The 19090-nt window shown below is 45.3% G+C and overlaps 1 protein-coding gene across 1 annotated transcript in view; it reads right to left on the reverse strand.

Moving 5' to 3' along the window:
- TSPAN32 (tetraspanin 32) overlaps window positions 1-19090 on the reverse strand; it is a gene marked incomplete at its 5' end in the record, with an annotated part of 34237 nt that overhangs the window by 6796 nt on the left and 8351 nt on the right. Inside the window, 3 exons of the mRNA XM_080617657.1 lie at window positions 354-446; window positions 1866-1967; window positions 16977-17051. Of these exons, the coding sequence (XP_080473783.1) occupies window positions 354-446; window positions 1866-1967; window positions 16977-17051 (270 nt within the window). The remainder of the gene's footprint in view (window positions 1-353; window positions 447-1865; window positions 1968-16976; window positions 17052-19090) is intronic.

The following is a 19090-nucleotide window of genomic DNA, read 5'->3' on the forward strand; positions in this document are numbered from 1 at the left end:
GACACTTCTGAAGCCTCAGAAAGTAGTATCAAGTGGAAAAGTCCAACATGTGAGCTCAGACACATGCCATGATATCTCACACTCTGCATATGCAGGAGATGAGGAAGCTGGAGGGAAGTGACAGGCTGCAAACACAGGCATTTTGAAGGGTTTCTAGAGCTGCAAAAGAAACCACATCTGCGAGTCTGACACCTGTGATCCACTGGGGCTCCTCCTTACTGAAACAACAAAACCCCACCACAACTAACCCCCAACCAAAGTAACCCCAAACTGTGGAAAAGCCACAGCTCTCATTAACAATTACTGAGTAGCAGCACAGCCCCACTGTGTGGACGAGGAAACCTTTCCCTTACCTGTCTAGCACCGTTTGACTGGCCGGGTGGGCATGTCTTGCTCTCAACGTTGGTTGTGTCCCCAAATGGAGAATGCTTCCCGCAGCACAGGAACTGGAAAAAAAGGGAGAGATCTGCCAGCCACACACCGGAGCTCCCTCCTTGCCACCAGCTGCCACAGCAGAAGGTGTTAGTGATGGGCCACACTTCCCCCCTGCTGCCACAGGGAGGGCTATACAAGCAGGGCTGCAAGGAGCAAAGCATGTAGGTATGAAATCAACAACTGCAGCAATGGAGGTTAAATTCAGAGGACTCACATGGATCTGGCCCCAAATTTGCCTGCTGCCTGAGGCTGGGGCCAAGCCCTGCCTCCATGGTCACACCAGCTCTCACAGTGGCTAGTCTGGAAAACGCAGGGATGCAAGGACCCCAGCGTTTGTTACGGGCTGGGAGAATCTCCAGCAACACCCCCTATGGAAATGGCTTCCTATAGCTGGGGTGAACTGGCCAGCTTGGAGCTCTACAAGGGGATGCCCACGGGAGTAGAGGGACTGTTTCTCCATCAATTAAAGTAGCTAAAATAAGCAACTGATGAACTGATAAACCTGGGAATTGTGCCTGGTTCTCCTTGACAAGCAGGATTCTGGGTGTATTGCTCCAAAAGTCTGCAGAGCAAGCACCACTCTGGCTGGTCATGGCTGCGGGCCACCACCATCATCGCAATGAGAAACATTTGCCCTTTTCTGTGTTTTGAGAAGCACGGATGAAAACAGCTTCAGAAAGTAATTGTTACGATGAGTTAATAAAACACAGGAGGATAAAGGGAGTTGAGTGGGAGGTGGATGGAACATCATCTCCTTTACTCAGCGGGAACTCCGGAGTTTCTCACCATGGGGGACACCCTCACTTATTTCCTGTGGCTTTGAGGGCTAACATCCTCCCTGTGCTCTGGGCCACCATCCTTGCCCACCTACCAAGCTAAAGAGAAGTCCCCTGCCCCAACAGCATCCTGGGTGGTAGTTTTGGGGAGCTTGCTAGCAGTCTCCAGCATTGCAAGAGGCCTGGTAGCCTCCAGTACTCCTCAGTCATAGGCTCAAGGATACACAGAAATAACGAAGTCCAAATACTTCTGCTAGACAATGTGGAATTCTCTCCCTCTCTCTGCCTGTCCAGGGACACAAGAGGTGTATGTCCACTTTCTCGTACTACAGATAGGGAACACGGCAGAGGGCCTGCTTCGATAGACAATATGTATAACAGCTACTGTGCAGAAGCATTGATGATCTCGCATATGGGTGATGCTCAGGGAAGTGGCCCTCTCCTCCTGTTGACAATCTGGTTGGTCAGATCTGGGAGAGGAAGAGTAGGAAGGGAGGAGCAGACTTCTTAGCAGGCTGGAGTACTCTGTTCCTGAGGGAAAATGAGACTGCAGCATCCACGAGGCAGAGCACAGGCATCAGACCCAGCCTGCTGAAACCTTGGGAAGATACCCCAGGGCAAGGTTTTCTGCTAAGGCTGAGAAAGACAACTTACTGCTTTGTGGATGGCAGTCAGCTCATGCCTCCTGAAGCTGGAGGCATTCCTCCTCACCTCCTCATACACAAGGTCATACACATCCATCATGCTCTCTTCCACCTGCAATGAAAGAAGAGGTCTGTACACACAAAACACAGGCACAGTTGTCTCTGAAAGGAAAAACACTCTTGCATTCGCCCAGAAGCTCTCCCAGGTATAGCAAGACAAGGAGTGCAGCTATTATATGACTACCATGTAGCAGCAGGAGCTGGTTATGACCTCCATGCACCAAGGGGCACCTAAAACATGGCAAATCCCATGAGAGAGGCTGTGATACTGCATGTATACCACGTTATGCTATGCATGGACACTTTAGCATCACGCCAAGGTCTCACAAGCTGACAGCCAGAGCTTTTCACCAGTTTTGGATTTTTTACTCTGACCTGAGTCAGAGAAAACTCAGGTGCCTGTGACCAGTGTGCCTCTGATTTCCTCTGCTAGGAAGGGACGACACCATCTCCCCATCCTGATGTCACTGTGAGGACAGGCACACATGACAATGAGGTGCTAAAATATGAAGGTGAGAGGGCCTCAGAGAGCTGGTGTTATCCTAGTGACAAAGCAATTCCCCTGAATAGGGCCGAAAAAATAACAGAGTGATTCAGTGGTGAATCAGACCCTAAATATTTACCCAATGTGTGAGAACTTGCAGCTTGACAGATCCCAGCCAACTCCCACTCGGGTGTTGAAGAAAAAAATATGACAATTGCCTTCAGTGCCTGGAGTCAAACCTCTATTTCTTGCTTTCATTTTCCCTCATTTGCACAGGGGCACTGATCTGCGGGCCTGCAGGCAGCATTTGGCTTCCAGGAGGGAAAATCTATCGGTGAGACAGATGGAGTGAGTGGCCACACAGAGAGAGGTACAGGCACCCCAGGAGCAGAGCCATCTCTCCTGAAAGTGAGGCTTTTCAGCTCAGTCTTAAGGGGCTGAACTTGAAAGTTGCTCCAGGGGGAAAAAAAATGGAACACTGTCTCTTCAGGGGTGAAACCAGGGTCATTCAAGGTGATTACAGCCATCACTGCAATACTGCTCTATTCTGCTCGGCTGCCCAAAATGCAATCAACTGACAGAGGCTGATAACCAGGTAGAAGAGAGAGACGGGTTGAGAAGATTACTTGTATCCAACTCATCTCTCTGCCGCCAGGTATAGAGTTTAAAAGCTTACATCAGAAAATGTTCCACAGCTATCATGGCACAGAAATTGAGTGGCTTGGGAGTTTCTCAGCATTTATCTGCAGCAAAGCTGCCACTGCTCCAGGATGCTCCATCACTTGTCACAGTGCAATTTGCAGGTGAAGCAGAAGCAATCCAGCTTAAACAAGAGGTCCGGTGATGGAGGTACTACAGATATTCTGAGCCAAGGAAAAATCCTTCCCAGTAAGATGCACTATGCTGAGCTTTCCCATGCAGGTAAGGATGGAGGACGCTCATTTTGTCACCCCCATGTATCAAAGTGCATCGAGTGGGGTGTGCAGGATTAAGACAGGATCTCTAGCAGACTTGTGCACCATCCTTTCCCTGAGCAAGTCTTAAACCCCAATAAAAAGGAGAACATCCAAGGTTTTCTAACTCCTTGCAGGACACAAACTAGCTTTCCATCAGCAGCAATGAAATAAATGGATTCAATAAAAAGAGTGTCCATTTCCACTGAAGAATTGAATAAAGAATAATGAAAAAAGAATAATCTTTTGACCTCCTCCTGTGGCCTTGTGTTGCTGAAGAAGGAAGAACAGAGCAGCTATCTCCCTAACCCAAGAAATTATTATATTTCAAATATCCCAACCCCAGCTTAAGATGCAGGAATAAAGACTATTTTATATTGTGACAACACACAAATAGGTCTCTGTAAGCTAGTGGTGTTGCATAGGCAATTTTCTCATTTTTATATTTCTCATTAGGCTCAGGATGCTGACCTTCCCTACAAAAGGCCTATACGTGGATGACTTAAAAAATTAAAAATTAAGAAAGGCTTCAGTCAACTTGCTAGACTCAGGCAAGGGTTCAAGTGTTGAAAGCAATCCAGAAGTTTAACCACTTCCACAGATCTACTAAACTCTGGGTCAGGAAATGTTGGCATAGGTAGTTTTAAGCCTTCTGCCTTGGCTGGACTCATTCCCCAAAACCTCATGAAAACTGGTAAAAATACTCAATTGCAGTGAGTTTTGGGCTGGATCTGGCTGCTTACTTTACAATCATATTCAACTTAAACCAAGGGAAGATGAGACTTTGTCCAGTGATGTTTCATCTGCAAAGACAGTCACAGGCTCCCTAGCAGCAAAGCAGGCTCTGACCATGCCACCAGAATCAATTCAATACGCAGGGAGGTTAATGCTCATTATGTGTTTTGCGCTGACAATAAACCTCAGGGCCCACCTGAGGCTTATGTCCTCCTCAGCAGCTTCTCCAGTGGTTGTGCTGCACAAAGCAACCTGGGAGGAAGGCAGGTGAGCTGCCCAGATGTTGGCAGCTGCCAGACTGGTGAGCTTCTGCCAGCTGCATAAAACTATGAGAGTATCGATTTGATCATGAGAGGTCCTGCCTGATCCAGTGGTGCATGCTTGAACCTTCCTCCTTGTACCGTGCAAGGACACAAAACACTGAGACTAAAGCTGTTTGAAGGATAAGAGTGAATAGGAAAGAACTGAAAGAACAAGACACCCATAACAAAGCTATGGCATAAAATTGCTCCAACTGTTGGAAACAATAAGGGAAGAAACCACGATCAGTCACCAGCTCTACTACAGTGATGATGAGGATGATGGGACTCAATCTGGGAGGCCAGGTCTACTGGAGGCTGGTGGAGCTGGTCTGACAATGAAGGGGAAGAGCTGTTTTGGTAGGTGGCTTGCCAGGCTGGTCAAGAAAGCTTTAAATTAAATGTTGGGGGAGGGGGGCATCGTTCCATCCCAGCACACCCAGTCAGTTGCCAGCACCTATAATAAATGCTCGGAGCGATGCAGAGATATTCCAGCCACTCCAGCCAATGAGCCGGCTTCATTTGGAGCTCGGCTCAGGTGCCTCTATACAAACACCCATAGCATGGGGAACAAACAAGAGGAATTAGAGATATGTGCACATCTACGGGGGTATGATACAGTTGGTATCAAAGAAACATGGTGCGATGGCTCCTATGGCTGGAGTGTTGGAATGGAAGGTTACAGACTCTTTAGAAAAGACAGGCCTGGCAGGTGGGGAGGGGGAGTTGCTATTTATGTCAGTGATAGGCTGAAGAGTATGGAAAGACAACTTCCTTCTGCAAGTAATAGAGACAAGGAGAGGTGCCATGCTTGACCTCGTGCTCACCAACAGGGAAGGGCTGCTTGGAAATGTGACGCTGCAGAGCAGCCTTGGTTGCAGCGATCATGAGATGGTGGAATTTGAGATCCTCAGGACAGTGACAAGAGCATGCAGCAAGCTCACTGCCCTGGACTTCAAGAGAGCAGACTTTGGCCTCTTCAGGAACCTGCTTAGTAAGGTTCCATGGGATACAGCCCTAGAGGGCAGAGGGGCCCAAGACTCTTGGTTGATATTCAAGGATCACCTGCTAGAAGCTCAGGAATGTTGTGTCCCAACTAGAAGGAAGTGCAGCAGGAGAGCCAGGAGACCTCCATGGATGGATAAGGAGCTGCTCAGGAAACTTAGAGGGAAAAAAGAGGCTTATAAAAGGTGGAAGCAAGGACAGGCAGCCTGGGAAGAATACAGAGATGTTGTTTGGGAAGCTAGGGAACTGGTTAGGAAAGCTGAAGCCCAGTTAAAATTAAACTTGGCTAGGGATGTGAAAGATAACAGGAAGGGATTCTATAGGTACATTGTGAATAAAAGACAGACTAGGGACAACATGGGCCCTCTCTGGAAGCTATCAGGAGAACTGGCTACCCTAGATTTAGAAAAGGCTGAGGTTCTTATGGACTTCTTTGCCTCGGTCTTCACTGGCAAAGGCTCTGACCACACCACCCAAGTCTTGGAAGGCGGACGCAGGGAATGTGAGAATGAAGACCCTAGGCCCACTGTAGGAGAGGATCTGGTTCGAGAGCATCTTAAGAACCTGAACATACACAAGTCCATGGGACCTGATGAAATCCATCTGCGGGTCCTGAAGGAGCTGGCGAATGAAGTTGCTAAGCCACTGGCCATCATATTTGAAAAATCATGGCAGTCAGGTGAAGTTCCCGATGACTGGAAGAAGGGAAATATAACCCCCATTTTCAAGAAGGGAAAATGGATGACCCCAGGAATTACAGACCAGTCAGTCTCACCTCTGTGCCTGGCAAAATCTTGGAGCAGATTCTCCTGGAAGGCATGCTAAGGCACATGAAAAACAAGGAGGTGCTTGGTGACAGCCAGCATGGCTTCACTAAGGGGAAATCCTGCCTGACCAATTTGGTGGCCTTCTATGATGGGGCTACGGAACTTAGGGACAGGGGCAGAGCAGTTGACGTCATCTACCTGGGCTTGTGCAAAGTGTTCAACACTGTCCCACACAACATCCTTGTCTCTAAATTGGAGAGACATCAATTTGATAGATGGGCCACTCAGTGGATAAAGAACAGGCTGGCTGGCCAGACTGGCACACAAAGAACTGTGGTCAACAGCTTGATGTCCAGTTGGGATCAGTCTTGTTCAACATCTTTGTCGGTGACATGGACAGTGGGATTGAGTGCGCCCTCAGCAAGTTTGCCGATGACACCAAGCTGTGTGGTTTGGTTGATACACCGGAGGGAAGGGATGCCATCCAGAGGGACCTTGACACGCTTGTGAGGTGGGCTGATGCCAACCTTATGAAGTTTAACCATGCCAAGTGCAAGGTCCTACACCTGGGTCAGAGCAATCCCAGGCACAGCTACAGGTTGGGCAGAGAAGAGATTCAGAGCAGCCCTGCAGAGAAGGACTTGGGGGTGTTGGTCGATGAGAAAATGAACACGAGCCGGCTTCAGTGTGCGCTCACAGCCCAGAAAGCCAATCATATCCTGGGCTGCATCAAAAGGAACGTGACCAGCAGGTCAAAGGAGGTGATCCTGCCCCTCTACTCTGCTCTCGTGAGACCTCACTTGGAGTATTGTGTGCAGTTCTGGTGTCCTCAACATAAAAAGGACATGGAACTGTTGGAACAAGTCCAGAGGAGGGCCACGAGGATGATCAGGGGACTGGAGCACCTCCCGTATGGAGACAGGCTGAGAAAGTTGGGGCTGTTCAGCCTGGAGAAGAGAAGGCTGCGTGGAGACCTCATAGCAGCCTCCCAGTATCTGAAGGGGGGCTATAATGGTGCTGGGGAGGGACTCTTCATTAGGAATTGTAGTGATAGGACGAGGGATAACGGGTTCAAACTTAAACAGGGGAAGTTTAGATAGGATATAAGGAAGAAGTTCTTTACTGTAAGAGTGGTGAGGCACTGGAACAGGCTGCCTAAGTAGCTGTGAATGCTCCATCCCTGGAAGTGTTCAAGGCCAGGTTGGACAGAGCCTTGGGTGGCATGGTTTAGTGTGTGGTGTCCCTGCCCATGGCAGGGGGGTTGGAACAAGATGATCTTAGAAGGTCCTTTCCAACCCAAACTATTCTATGTTTCTATGATTCTGTGATGATGATGGTTATCTCCAGGTACATAATGACTGCTAAAGACTTCACTGCATTCTGTTTCTGAGCTTGATTGTGAGTTGGCTTCTCAGTTATTTACTGATCTTTTTTTCCATTTTGTAAAGCAGCCTAAAAGAACTGACAGCACAAAGGATTAAATGGAAAATATTTGTAGCAGTTATTTTCTTTTAGAATGTGTGTCTGGGCAAGCCTAAAAGTAAAATTTGCTGATTAGTTGTTCTCAGCATTTCTATCTAGCAATTATATCTAGCATTTATATCCAACCATTATCTGAATGCACTATTCAGATGCTAGTAAGGGAATACCAAACTACAAAGCCATTTTTTAAAGGAGTGAATTGACTGTAGTTCCTCTACATTGTCTTTCTGACTTTTGCTAGGATTATTTGATTTTGAAGGGGAGAATTGCTGTCTTCATACAACACAGCAGTCTGTTTTCAAAGAGTACTGCAGAGATCTTTCTCATTTAAATGTTTCAGATGTAGGTATAAAGTACTAAATCTCAGTATTTATCACTGGCTGTTTCCTTCTATGCAGGAGACTGTGCCACAGAACATACAAGAGGTCTGCTTTAATGAGAAGAGATATACAAGGACAAAAGATTGCACTAATGAACCTTAGCAACTTTTCTGCCTGGGGTGTATATACTCAGAGCTGTAGCTGAGCTCTGAAGCACTGGTCACACATGGCAGTGCCTATCCAGGCCAAAATGCCCTGCTAACTCATGCATGCCTTACAACATAAAAATTAAAACCTGAAATCATAAAACAGTCACCAGATGGTTTCACAACCTATCCTTATCTGCAAAATTGTTTTATCCAGCAGATGTAAGTTTATCCCTGTATCTTCCTTTGCTCTGGGACATAAGACAGTGAAGAGCTAGCCTGTAGCGCTGCTTCGTACTCAGTTGCTACCCGCAACAGATTCCCATTGCACATTCAACTGACGGGCTACTTTGAGTCCATTCCCTCAAAATTATTTTCTTTTTTTGTTTCTTATGCCAGGTGTTGAAGAAAAAAAAACCAACAAAACAGGGTGCTTTCCTCATGGTTAGGCAACAGGATGCTTTTTGAGTTTCAGTGGTTATGCTGATTCTGTTAATAACATGCTTTAAGAAAAACACAGCTGTACCTCATCCCCTAACTCAGACTGTAGTTAGCACATAATGGATCAACACAGCTGGAGAAGAGAAAGACTGAGCTTCTTTTTAAAAGGTCTTACACTTCACACACACATAAGTATCATTATGGTTAAGCGGATTTTCCTGTTCCTAGTGACATGTTGCGACTCACTGCTGGAGGAGTATTACTGGACAAAGCTCCCCCTTGGAAGATGCTCGTCAGTGAAACATATCAAGAGCTGAAGATGAAGCATCAGCTGGACTCTAGCTTAAGAAAAAACTCCAGATGAAGCAGTATGGAGGTCACACCTTAGAACAATTCTTTTCCTGGAAGAAGATGGGCAAAATGTACCAGCCCTAAATTAGTAAAATAGTTGCTGCCTCCCATTTCTGCCTGTGTTCCTTAATGAAACACTCATTTAGGGATTTAGGGATTATATCAATGGGTTGCTGGATACAATAAATGGAAAATCACCACCAAGATGGCTGAGACTGACTCAGTGGAGTCGGTTTTTTCACTCAAAGTAAAAAAAAAAAAAAAAAAGAAGAAAGAAGGAATTTTGAGATTGTTTATCATCCTCTAAATCCTTTATCCCCCAAGAAGCAGAATTTATGCATGCAGGAAGGCATTTACTCTAAACCATTAGTGTTCTTACCCTTGGCTATTAGAAACTAAAGCAAATTTCAGTCTTACCTCCTTCAGGAGGAAAATTGACATTCTTGACTCAGGTTATTTATCAAGGATAATTTTTACCTGTAACTGGATTTGGAACAGAAAGATCAGACAAGGAGGTCAGCCTTCAGTTCCTGATCCCTTTGCAAACCAGAGTATCAATGAATCCTGCTGCCAGCAAATGCCTGTGCCTAGGCAACGTGAGCTAGTCACTTAGCTGTACATTGGAAAACTAATGTAGACTGGTGTCAAGAACAACGGACTGAGACTTACTCAGTGAACCATCTTTGCAACAGTCAGTAGCCAAAACTCCCTCTGCAAAGCTGGAGCTCAAGGACAGTATAGTGAAAGGAGATGTCAGGATTATCTCAGAGACAAGCCTGTCTCTTTTCTGCTTAACAGGAACACCCTTGACAAAGCAGAGCAGGAAGAGAAGCACAGCAAGCAAGAGGGGGATCCTCCTCTCCTGTTGCTCTTCATGCTTTTGAGGTACCAAATCAAGCATATGTGCTTTAGCCTCAGAAAAAACGTCAACCTCAGCACTTCATGTCCTGTCAGGGTCACCAAGAAGGCCATACTGACTAGCACCACTCAGGAATATCCCTTCAGCAGTGGCTACCGCAGACTCCCTTGCTTAGCTATAAACTGCAAGTTAGTTAAGATGGGAAACTGGAATAAAGTGGTTAATTCACTCAAAATCCTTCCTTGCTGCAGTAAAAAAAACCCCACCACACATCTACATTTTGCTACCTCTGTCTTCCCTTTCCTCCCTGGCATGTAGAAATGCACACCTTCACAGCATGTTAGAAATCAGGTTAAAGAAGGAAGATGCAAGTGCTTGGGTTTCAATAAAGCAATGGTGCAAGTGCAATGAAATAGAGGAGGTAAAACTACTCTGGGCACTTCAGCCAAGCAGTAGGGCAACTCCCACTGCTTGGACTGAGCACATGGTAAGATGTGCTCCCCACCCCGTGTTCAAACAGGGCATCATTGCTTTATCCAACGCAGCCATTACAGCTTGCTGCAGCTTTGTACTTCCTTCACAGCTCCCTCGTCTCCAGCCTTCCTCAAGCCAACCAATTCCAGTGGCAGAAATACATCCAGTGCTGCAAACCAGAGCAGCCTTTGAGGCCCTTCATGGAAAACTGCACAAGATAAGAAGGTGCTGCTCCCCCTTGACTGGTGGTGGTCATTGAACGGCTCAAGCAAGAAGACTCAGATGAGGCTTTTAGCAAAATGGTTTTCACTTTTTCTTTTCAATATCTATCTAAACATAAAGATTATATGTCTATATATACATGTAAACATATATATATATTCCATAGAAGTCCATATATATTTTCCCCCCACTGTCTGGTTTTGAAAGAGGACCAGGCAAACCCTGACCATCTTATGGTCTATCACTGAGGGAATACATGGAAGGAGAAAAACCATCATAGAACAAAAAATTCAGGAAAAGAAAAACCTTACAAATCTGTTTACTTCTGATCCTAGCACTTCCATCAGGTCCTTGCACAAAATATTTAAAACAAGGAAAGTGCTGAGCTGTTACACTCTCACCTCCTCCTCACTTCCCATCTCCAGGTCTCAAAAAGAACAGCAAAATTCTAGCTGCATGGGTGCTATACGTCCCACTCAGACAGTGAGCAGGGGTGCATCAGAGCCATCTCTGTGATACCTGGATTCAGCCAGGAGCATCACTTTGTGATTTTGGCAGACCACCAAATACTTTATAGGGAAGTATAGAAAAGCCAGGCAGGAAGTTAATCAACTCCCGTGAGTTTTTCCCACTAAATCCTCCAGATCTATGGCTGCACTCCTTGCAAGTGACACCAGCCTCAGTGTATCAAGGTCCTCCTGTTTTTTTGGGTTGGGTGTGAGGTGAGGAATTGTTTGCCTTTTTGTTGTTGGATTTTTATTTTTTTTTTAACAAACTAAGTATTTCACAGATTCATAGAATAGTTAGGGTTGGAAAGCATCTTCCGATCATCTAGCTCCAACCTCCCAGCCATGGGCAGGGACACACACAGTCGACCATGTTGCCCAAGGCTCTATCTAGCCTGGCCTTGAACACTGCCAAGGATGGACCATTTACCACTTCTTTGGGCAGCCTGTTCCAGTGCCTCACCACTCTCACAGTAAAGAACTTCTTTATATCCACACTGAACTTCCCCTGTTTAAGTTTGAACCCAAGACCCCTTGTCCTATCACTACAATCCCTGATGAAAAGTCCCTCCCCGACATCCTTGTAGGCCCCCTTCAGATACTGGAAGGCTGCTAGGAGGTCTCCATGCAGCCTTCTCTTCTCCAGGCTGAATAGCTCCAATTTTCTTAGCCTGTCTTCATATGGAAGGTGTCCATTTTATAACAGAACTGCAAAACCAATAGGCTGCAAATGGCCCACATTGACCCTTTGTGTTCCTGCCATTCATGACAAACAACATAGCAATTTATGAACCTCCCAACATCATGGAAAATTATCCCGGTCACCCTTATTCTGTCACACACAGTACTTGAAACCAGTGCCACTTTAGACTGCTTCTCAACAGGAAGTACTGAAAAACACTGAAAACAGTTTTAGCTTAAAAAAACAGCTGTATCAGCAACACAGCTGGCCCTAGGGGAGCACTGTCACCTTTGAGCTGGTGCTGGCTGCTCTGCTGTGATAAGCATCCTAACAGCATCATGAAGGTTGGACAGTGCCATGGTGATGGTGACCATCCGAGCGGTCTCAGGTACTGTGGGCTGACGCTGCTGGAGACAGAACCTCCAGCTAACACTGTGCACACAAAGCAGCAGAAATGGGGCCATGCGAGTTCAGCGTCAGGGCAGTAATAAATTGTAAACCCATGAGTGCAAATGCCTGAGTGGCGCCTCAGACAAAAGAGAGCAGTGTCTCACTGGGGGGAGTGGGCTGTTATTGTGTGATGAGAACATAAACACCAGGAAAGACTCACAATATTTAAAAACACTATGGAAGGAGGAGGGGTTCCCCCCTCTTTTTTTTCTTTCCCATGGACTTCAGAGACTGGGCAAAGGTTTCTGCTTCCCTTAAAGTGATTGCGCCTGGCAGAATAACAGCAAGAGCAAGGAGAATATTGGATTATTCACAGTGTTATCACAGCCAAATCACAGCTTTTTGAAAATAAGACCCCCATTAGTGGCCACAATCCTGATCCAGCACCACCGAATCATAAACCAAAGGAAAACTATCTGTATGCTTTGGGCATGCTTTCAGGAAACACCTGAATGCACCTTCAGTTTGTATTCAAGTCCCATTAAAGTCTTTACGACTTAAGCCTGCATTTAAGCATTGACTTCAGATGAGACAGACTGGACTCTGTACAAGTTTGCTCCTACACACAGCAGTGGCAGCAGTTACAGACACAAACACACCCTGAAGAAACCACAGGCCTGGTTTGCCACTAGAAGGATCTCTAGAATCCCACTTAAGAAATCACTGGGAAGTGCTGGGTCATTCCTTTCGTATCTGCAGAAACAAGGGATGCACATGCTGCTTTTGTGCATGCAAAGACAGGATTTGCCTCCTGGAGACCCAGGCAATGCTGCTCCTGGCTTTGCAAAGGTGCTCGTTAGAAGGAAGAACCTGAGACAGGAGAACAGGGCTGATCCCATATGCAGGGAAGGGAGCAGGAAAGCTGTTCTTTTCAAGAGCAAGCCCCAGGCGTAGCAGTGTTTGTTATTTAATAGCTGCAACTGCTAATTGCAGCTTTGCACCCCAGGCCCTGTTAGAAAATCACCATCTCAAAAGATATCCCCTTGCTCACTAACAAAGCATAAAAGATTAATTTTCTCTTCCAGTAGGAGAAGGGAAGAACAAACAGGTTCTTGTGAAGAAAGTTTCAAGCAGAGCAAGAGTGCAGGAGAACCAGAGTGTGCATGAACAGCTTGTGTTCCCTGCCCATAAAAAGCTAAATCCTCATGTTTATTCTCTGAGTACAAGCAGTGCAATGCAAAGAGGCTAATGCCCTTTCACACATGCAGAGCCGAAACGCACTGGTGCAACCTCCTCTTGAAATCACCCAGTAACCTGAGATTTGATAATTAAGAGATTGCTGTATCATTGCAGCCAGTGCAAATCCGAGACCTCTTCATCCAAAGGACGTGGGAAATTGGGCTTCATCCAAAGGACATGAGAAATACATGCCAGAAGTATGGCACCTATTTTCACTGATTTCAAGTTTTCCCATGAGTTGGGAAACCATAATTTAATTGGTTTTAAAAGGATGTTTACTTCTGAATCTCTGTAATTAAAAATTAAATAAAACTTATACTGCAGCTGCAAGGCTACCCTTTCCTCCAGCTTCTGCGGGCAGGTTTTTAAAGCAGCAACTAATGGGTAAGGAGAGAAGGGAAGCTGGGGAGGAGGCAGCAGAAGCCTGCCCCATCAGCTCTGTCAGATGTGGCATAAGCATCTTCTACATCTTCCTCCTCATCCCAGGTCTCATCTGCATTGAGCCATGCTGTGAATGGCAAAGAGACATCACCTAAACAGGCAGTGGTTTGTGGGAAAGATGCGGCCATAAAAACAAATATGGAAAACAAGATGGCTTTCTTCTTCAGGAACCAGGAATTCCTAATGTGCTGAAAACCATGCAAAAACCTCATCATTTCTGTGGCTACCACAGCTGTCCCATTAAAGGTGATCAAGTAGAGGTCATCCTCCCTGCCCTCCCTTCTACTCTGGTCTCTTGTTCACTTTGATTGCACCACCATTGTCATTTCTCAGACAGGTTTGTGACACTTTCCTACCAAGACCACATCTCCCACCAAGACCACACTTTGGCCAGATAGGAAGGGAAACCAAATGTGTTACTTCACTCCTGGGGAGACCCTTGTCTCTGCTATGTCAAGACATGGAAAGCGATCAACTCTCTCAAGTGATTTGGGCCAGGTAGAAAAGTACATGAGAGTTTCACAGGGGCTTGGAAGCTGGCATGGTGTGTTTGTGAAGCTGTGGGCTTGACAGTGTGATGGGGCAGAGGTGAAGGAGGAATGTTGTGTGCAGCAGGTGAGCATGGGGCTCAGGAACAAGCCAAGCTAGAAAACACTGAAGTGTGAACAGCTCAGCACTATGGCTAGCAGGAAAAAGATATTTAACAACCTCCAGATTACAACTGTTTTCATCTCAGATTTTCCTCCAAGCAGTCAACCTGCCCAGAGAAGCTCTGACACCTTTCTAAGCACCTATTCTGTTGGTGAAGTTGGCTAAGAGGCAAAGATGTAAACTGGGGATAGACCCTAACAGAAAGGCTGCATTATACATGCTGGCAAAACAGGTAGAGGATCTGGGATGTTACTCTGACTTATTTGTTCTTCCCCATTTTGTACACCATTTCCTTTGCAACCTACCAGACAAACATATTTTGGGAATGGGTAGGTTATTAGTTCCACATTAAAAGTACTTTAATACAGACAGATGGATACAAAGCAGCCTGAGAAGCCAGTAGAGAGGAGACCTGGACCTCACAAAACCCATTCACTGGCCACATGTCTGGGTTGACAGAGGAGGAGTAATTACAATACTGAACAGAGAACGTTTTAAGATAAAGCACGATAAATGTCAGATTCGTTACGTATTGCTGCATGTCTGGTATATGTTAAGAATAAAGACCATGTGACACCAAATCTATCTGAATGCAGGTAACATGGGATTTAAACAAGTGTCATCTGTCTGAAAGAATTCTGAAGAAGTTACAGAAGGTCACAAAAGCAGAAAAGAATGGGAAACGAGAAGATTCACATTTTGTTTACAGTGCCAGGTCTGAGAATATCAAATATTTAAAAATAACTCTTTTTTTTGTCCTTTTTCCGTGTCCTGCATAGCTGGTCTGTAAGAAGTGCTGCAAGCAGGGCTCTGAAACAGCCACACATCAAAAATGGCATCTTTCTTTCATCATGTTCAAATAACATTTCTATCTACCACCTCTTGAAAATAACCATCAAAATAAATTTTCAAGTGGCTTTTCCATTTCGGGTGATTTTCTGTAAGAGGGGTCTGCTTTTGAAGGAAGTTGAGAATTTAAATATTTTTATAATTTCTGTTATCAAGAGGAATAAATCATTGAGAGTATCTGCGATGGCTTGGTGCAGGAGGGACCTCCCATATCTCATCTCCCCGCTTGCAGAAGGAGGGGAAGGCTCTGCTTTCAGCACCACCTAAATTCAGCACCTCACCCATGTGCAGGGAGACGAAGGGATCTACTGATGCCAGCTCCGACCTGGCATTTCCAAACTGAATAGTCTGATCTTCTTTTCCCTGGAAAGTCAATGTGTTTTGCATGGGAAAAATGCAAATTTGTTTTAGCTATGAACATGGGGGCAGTAACCTCTTGTTGCTTTCAGAGGCACTGATTCAGGCACGTGAAATGGGCATATTCATCCACATTCAGTTTTACATCCCCACATTCTCTTCCTTTCTTGGTAGCTGCATGAATCCCATCAGGCTTTCAAGACACCTCTCAATTTGGCCAGGTTTGATTTTTTCCCTTGTACTACCAAAAGTAATTATTTCTGGCAGTACTGTCAGAAGGAGGAGGCTGGCGAGAGCATCTGCTTTAAGTTTGCTCTTTACTTTGAGAAAGTCAAAGAAACAGTTCTATAACGAGACTTCAGGAGTCTTCCCCCTGCTTCAGTGAGTTCTATGGAACACTGCACTACCTATCTTTGTCCTGGAGGGACAGTCACATCTGCATTTCTCTCTCACATCTGCATTTCTATCACTGGCGAGACAGGTTACCTTTCAAGCAAAATCGAATTTCCATTATGTTTTGTAAGTGACATGCCTAATTAAATCTTTCCTAATTTATATTCCCTGTTTCTCTCTGGATTTAGGAAACAGAGAATTTTGGCTACTAAATATTAAGATCAATTTCTGCTTTCCCCAGCAGCCTGCTATCGTGGCCCCAGGGATATCCCAGCCCCTGGATATGGATACACACTGCAATGCCCAGGGCTGTCCCTTAGCAACTCTGTGTGACTCAACTCAGCTTCCCCGGAACCTTCATCTCCTACACTACCCATCTACTACAGCACCAGCAAGCTCAGGGTTAACAATTCAAACCCCAACTTTCTTGCCTATTTGGCCTCATGCAATCTTCTCTTTCTGGTCCAGCATGACAGCAGCCCAAACACCATTTTTCACACTAGAGTTTTTACTGTAGCACTGCTGCCAGTTAATAAACACATCTCCTGGATATTTCTCCTGGCCATTGCTAGAGACAACCTGAACTGTCACAACCCACCACGACCTTCGAACAGAGGCTCCCAACTGGCATTATCAGGAATTAGAGCTGGCTGGAAATGACTTTTCAAAAGTCAAACATCTCATTTAAAACAAAACAAAACAAAACATCCCTTGGAAAAAAATCCCAAAGCTATTTAAAACAAGACTTGCATTTTGTTTTGCCTTCAGGACAAAGTGTTTGCTCTCTGTGAGGGTTTCCATGGCTTCTCCCTTTAGATGACCCCATTGGAGAGGCAGCTGATAAAGGCAGCCCTGTTCTTGTAAGGGACGGGTGGAACAGAGCATGCATCTGATAGGTCTTGGCTTGGATGTCTTAATTAAAACCAGATGTCCCTTTATGGGAGAATGAGTTGTTACAAAAAGAAATCCCTATCTGACGAGATGCTGGTGGTATTTCCTAGCAGCCGATGCTTACCTCCGTGCTGTGCGTGTATCTCCAGCAGGCAGCTGGGACCAATCCGCAGAAGGCCAGAGCAAAACAGAAAAATCCCTGAGGATGAAGAGGGAAAATACCATCAGTTAAAGCATGGGGGAAAAAAATACCTATCTGGAAACACCATCGGGATGTATTTAATACACTCATTTGAAGAAGTTTAGTTAAAAGTTAGAGCTAAACATCACCTTCTTTTAATATTCCTCATAATGCTGGTTACTTAAAAGAAATTAGATGGACAATAATGTGATTCTCCATCAGGGGCATTCTAATTAACCTGTGGTCATTTGAAGAGGTTGACCGAAAAAGCACTCATCTTCCTGTAGAGTGGTTAACCTACTCTGCTCGAATTCTCCTTGGAAAGATTAAAAAAAAAGGAGAGACAAACAATATAGTTACAGTATGTTCCTCTTCTGCAGAAGGACCGTGCTCCAGAATAGCATCTTCTTACTCACAGGATTGAATCCCCAATGTTTAAATCCTGGCTACCAATTTCAAAGGAGGAAAATCCACACAGATAGTCCATGAAGAAGTGAGTACCCTTCCTTAAACCAGCACCATCCTAGTTAGACAAAAGAATGACAGAAATACAATCAAGGCCAGCAACTGACCTTGAAGAGTCTAAACAACGGCAACAATGAAGGAGGTGGCTTGACTTTTGTCTTCTTCCCTAGGCTTGCAGAGCTGGAAGTTACACGCATTGTCTCTTTACCTGAACAAATCTGATCCAAAAAAACCCCCACCCTGATGTAAACAGCCCTTGCCTGTTGTGACAGCTGCACCAGGGGATCTCATTCACATAAAAAAAAATGAAGAAAAAGGGTGCTTGTAAAGCGTTTGAAGGCGAAATGGGCTCATCAAATATGAATCCAGAGCTTAGTCTTGGAATGGCAAAAGACGATGAATAAGCACCAGTCAAAAATTATCGTCCTTACAAGTTTTTCCATTAAACTGTCCCTCTTCCAACACAAAGTTATGAAGTTATGCAGCAGGGGGAAATTACCCAACTGACTACAGATTATTTTGGTTTCTATTTTTTTTTTCCTATGAGTTTTTTAGTAGTCTGATTTTAAAAAGATTAAATCTTTCATGAAAGTTTACCAAATTCAAGCTTAAGGAGAGGAAGAAGAATATTGCTGCTGCCAATCCTGTTTCAACAAAAACCTTTTGCTTAAAAAGTGTGGTTAAAAAAACCCAAACAAATTCAGATAACTCTAAAAACTCCCAAATTCCTCCATATGCAGCACAAAAGGAAACTGTACTAAATCAAATCCTGGAAATGAATGAGAACATGCCAGCAAATTGCCTTTTGCTGGTTCTTGTCCATGAGTTGCCTGCTGCGTTTCTCTGCTTGGCAGGACAATGCCCTGCCCGGGGGGCTTTGCTCAGGCAACAAGGCTGCCATTGGCATTGTGCCACTTTTTTGTGGCTGCCTTGTTTCAGGCTTTGCATCAAACGCTGGGGGAAACCCTGGTACTGCTCTTAAGAAAAGCTTAAATTATGTATGTCCAGTCTCTCCTTTTAATTTTTGGCAGCTGCCCGGCCATATAGGTGGTGAGATCACTCGCTGCCTTGCCAGGAGCTGAGATGGGATAACCAAGACCCCAAAGGAGATGAAAGGAAAGTCTGATCGAACAGTGAAATGACAAGGGGGATACAAGTAGTGAAGATGGGGAAGAGCATGCAGGGTGAGATGGCATGGACCAAAGCACATCACGACCAAGCCCAAGCCCAGCCGAGGTAGGTGGTTTAACCTCTGAAGGTACAGCACAAACTGAATGGAGGAGGTCAGATTACAGGAGCATTTCAGGTTTTTCCTCACTAGGACCAGACCTTCCATTTTGCACCTCTTCCTGCAATCCCACCCCAAACAAAAGACATAGCAAAGTCAATGTTTTCACCAAAATCAAGCTCAAAGACAAGAAAAAAAAAAAGAGAAAACAATAGGAGAAAATAAGCAGCACTGACAGCAATGTGAAAGCTCTTACACACATCATTCCAGTAAGGCTTTAATTGAGGGGACCCACCATGAACCTGGAGACTGAGAACAGTGTGCCAGTGGCACCACCCAGCTTTCTGCCCATGCTCTCCCTTCC

This window comes from Psittacula echo, assembly GCF_963264785.1.
Source record: "Psittacula echo genome assembly, chromosome: 5".
Lineage (NCBI taxonomy): Eukaryota > Metazoa > Chordata > Aves > Psittaciformes > Psittacidae > Psittacula > Psittacula echo.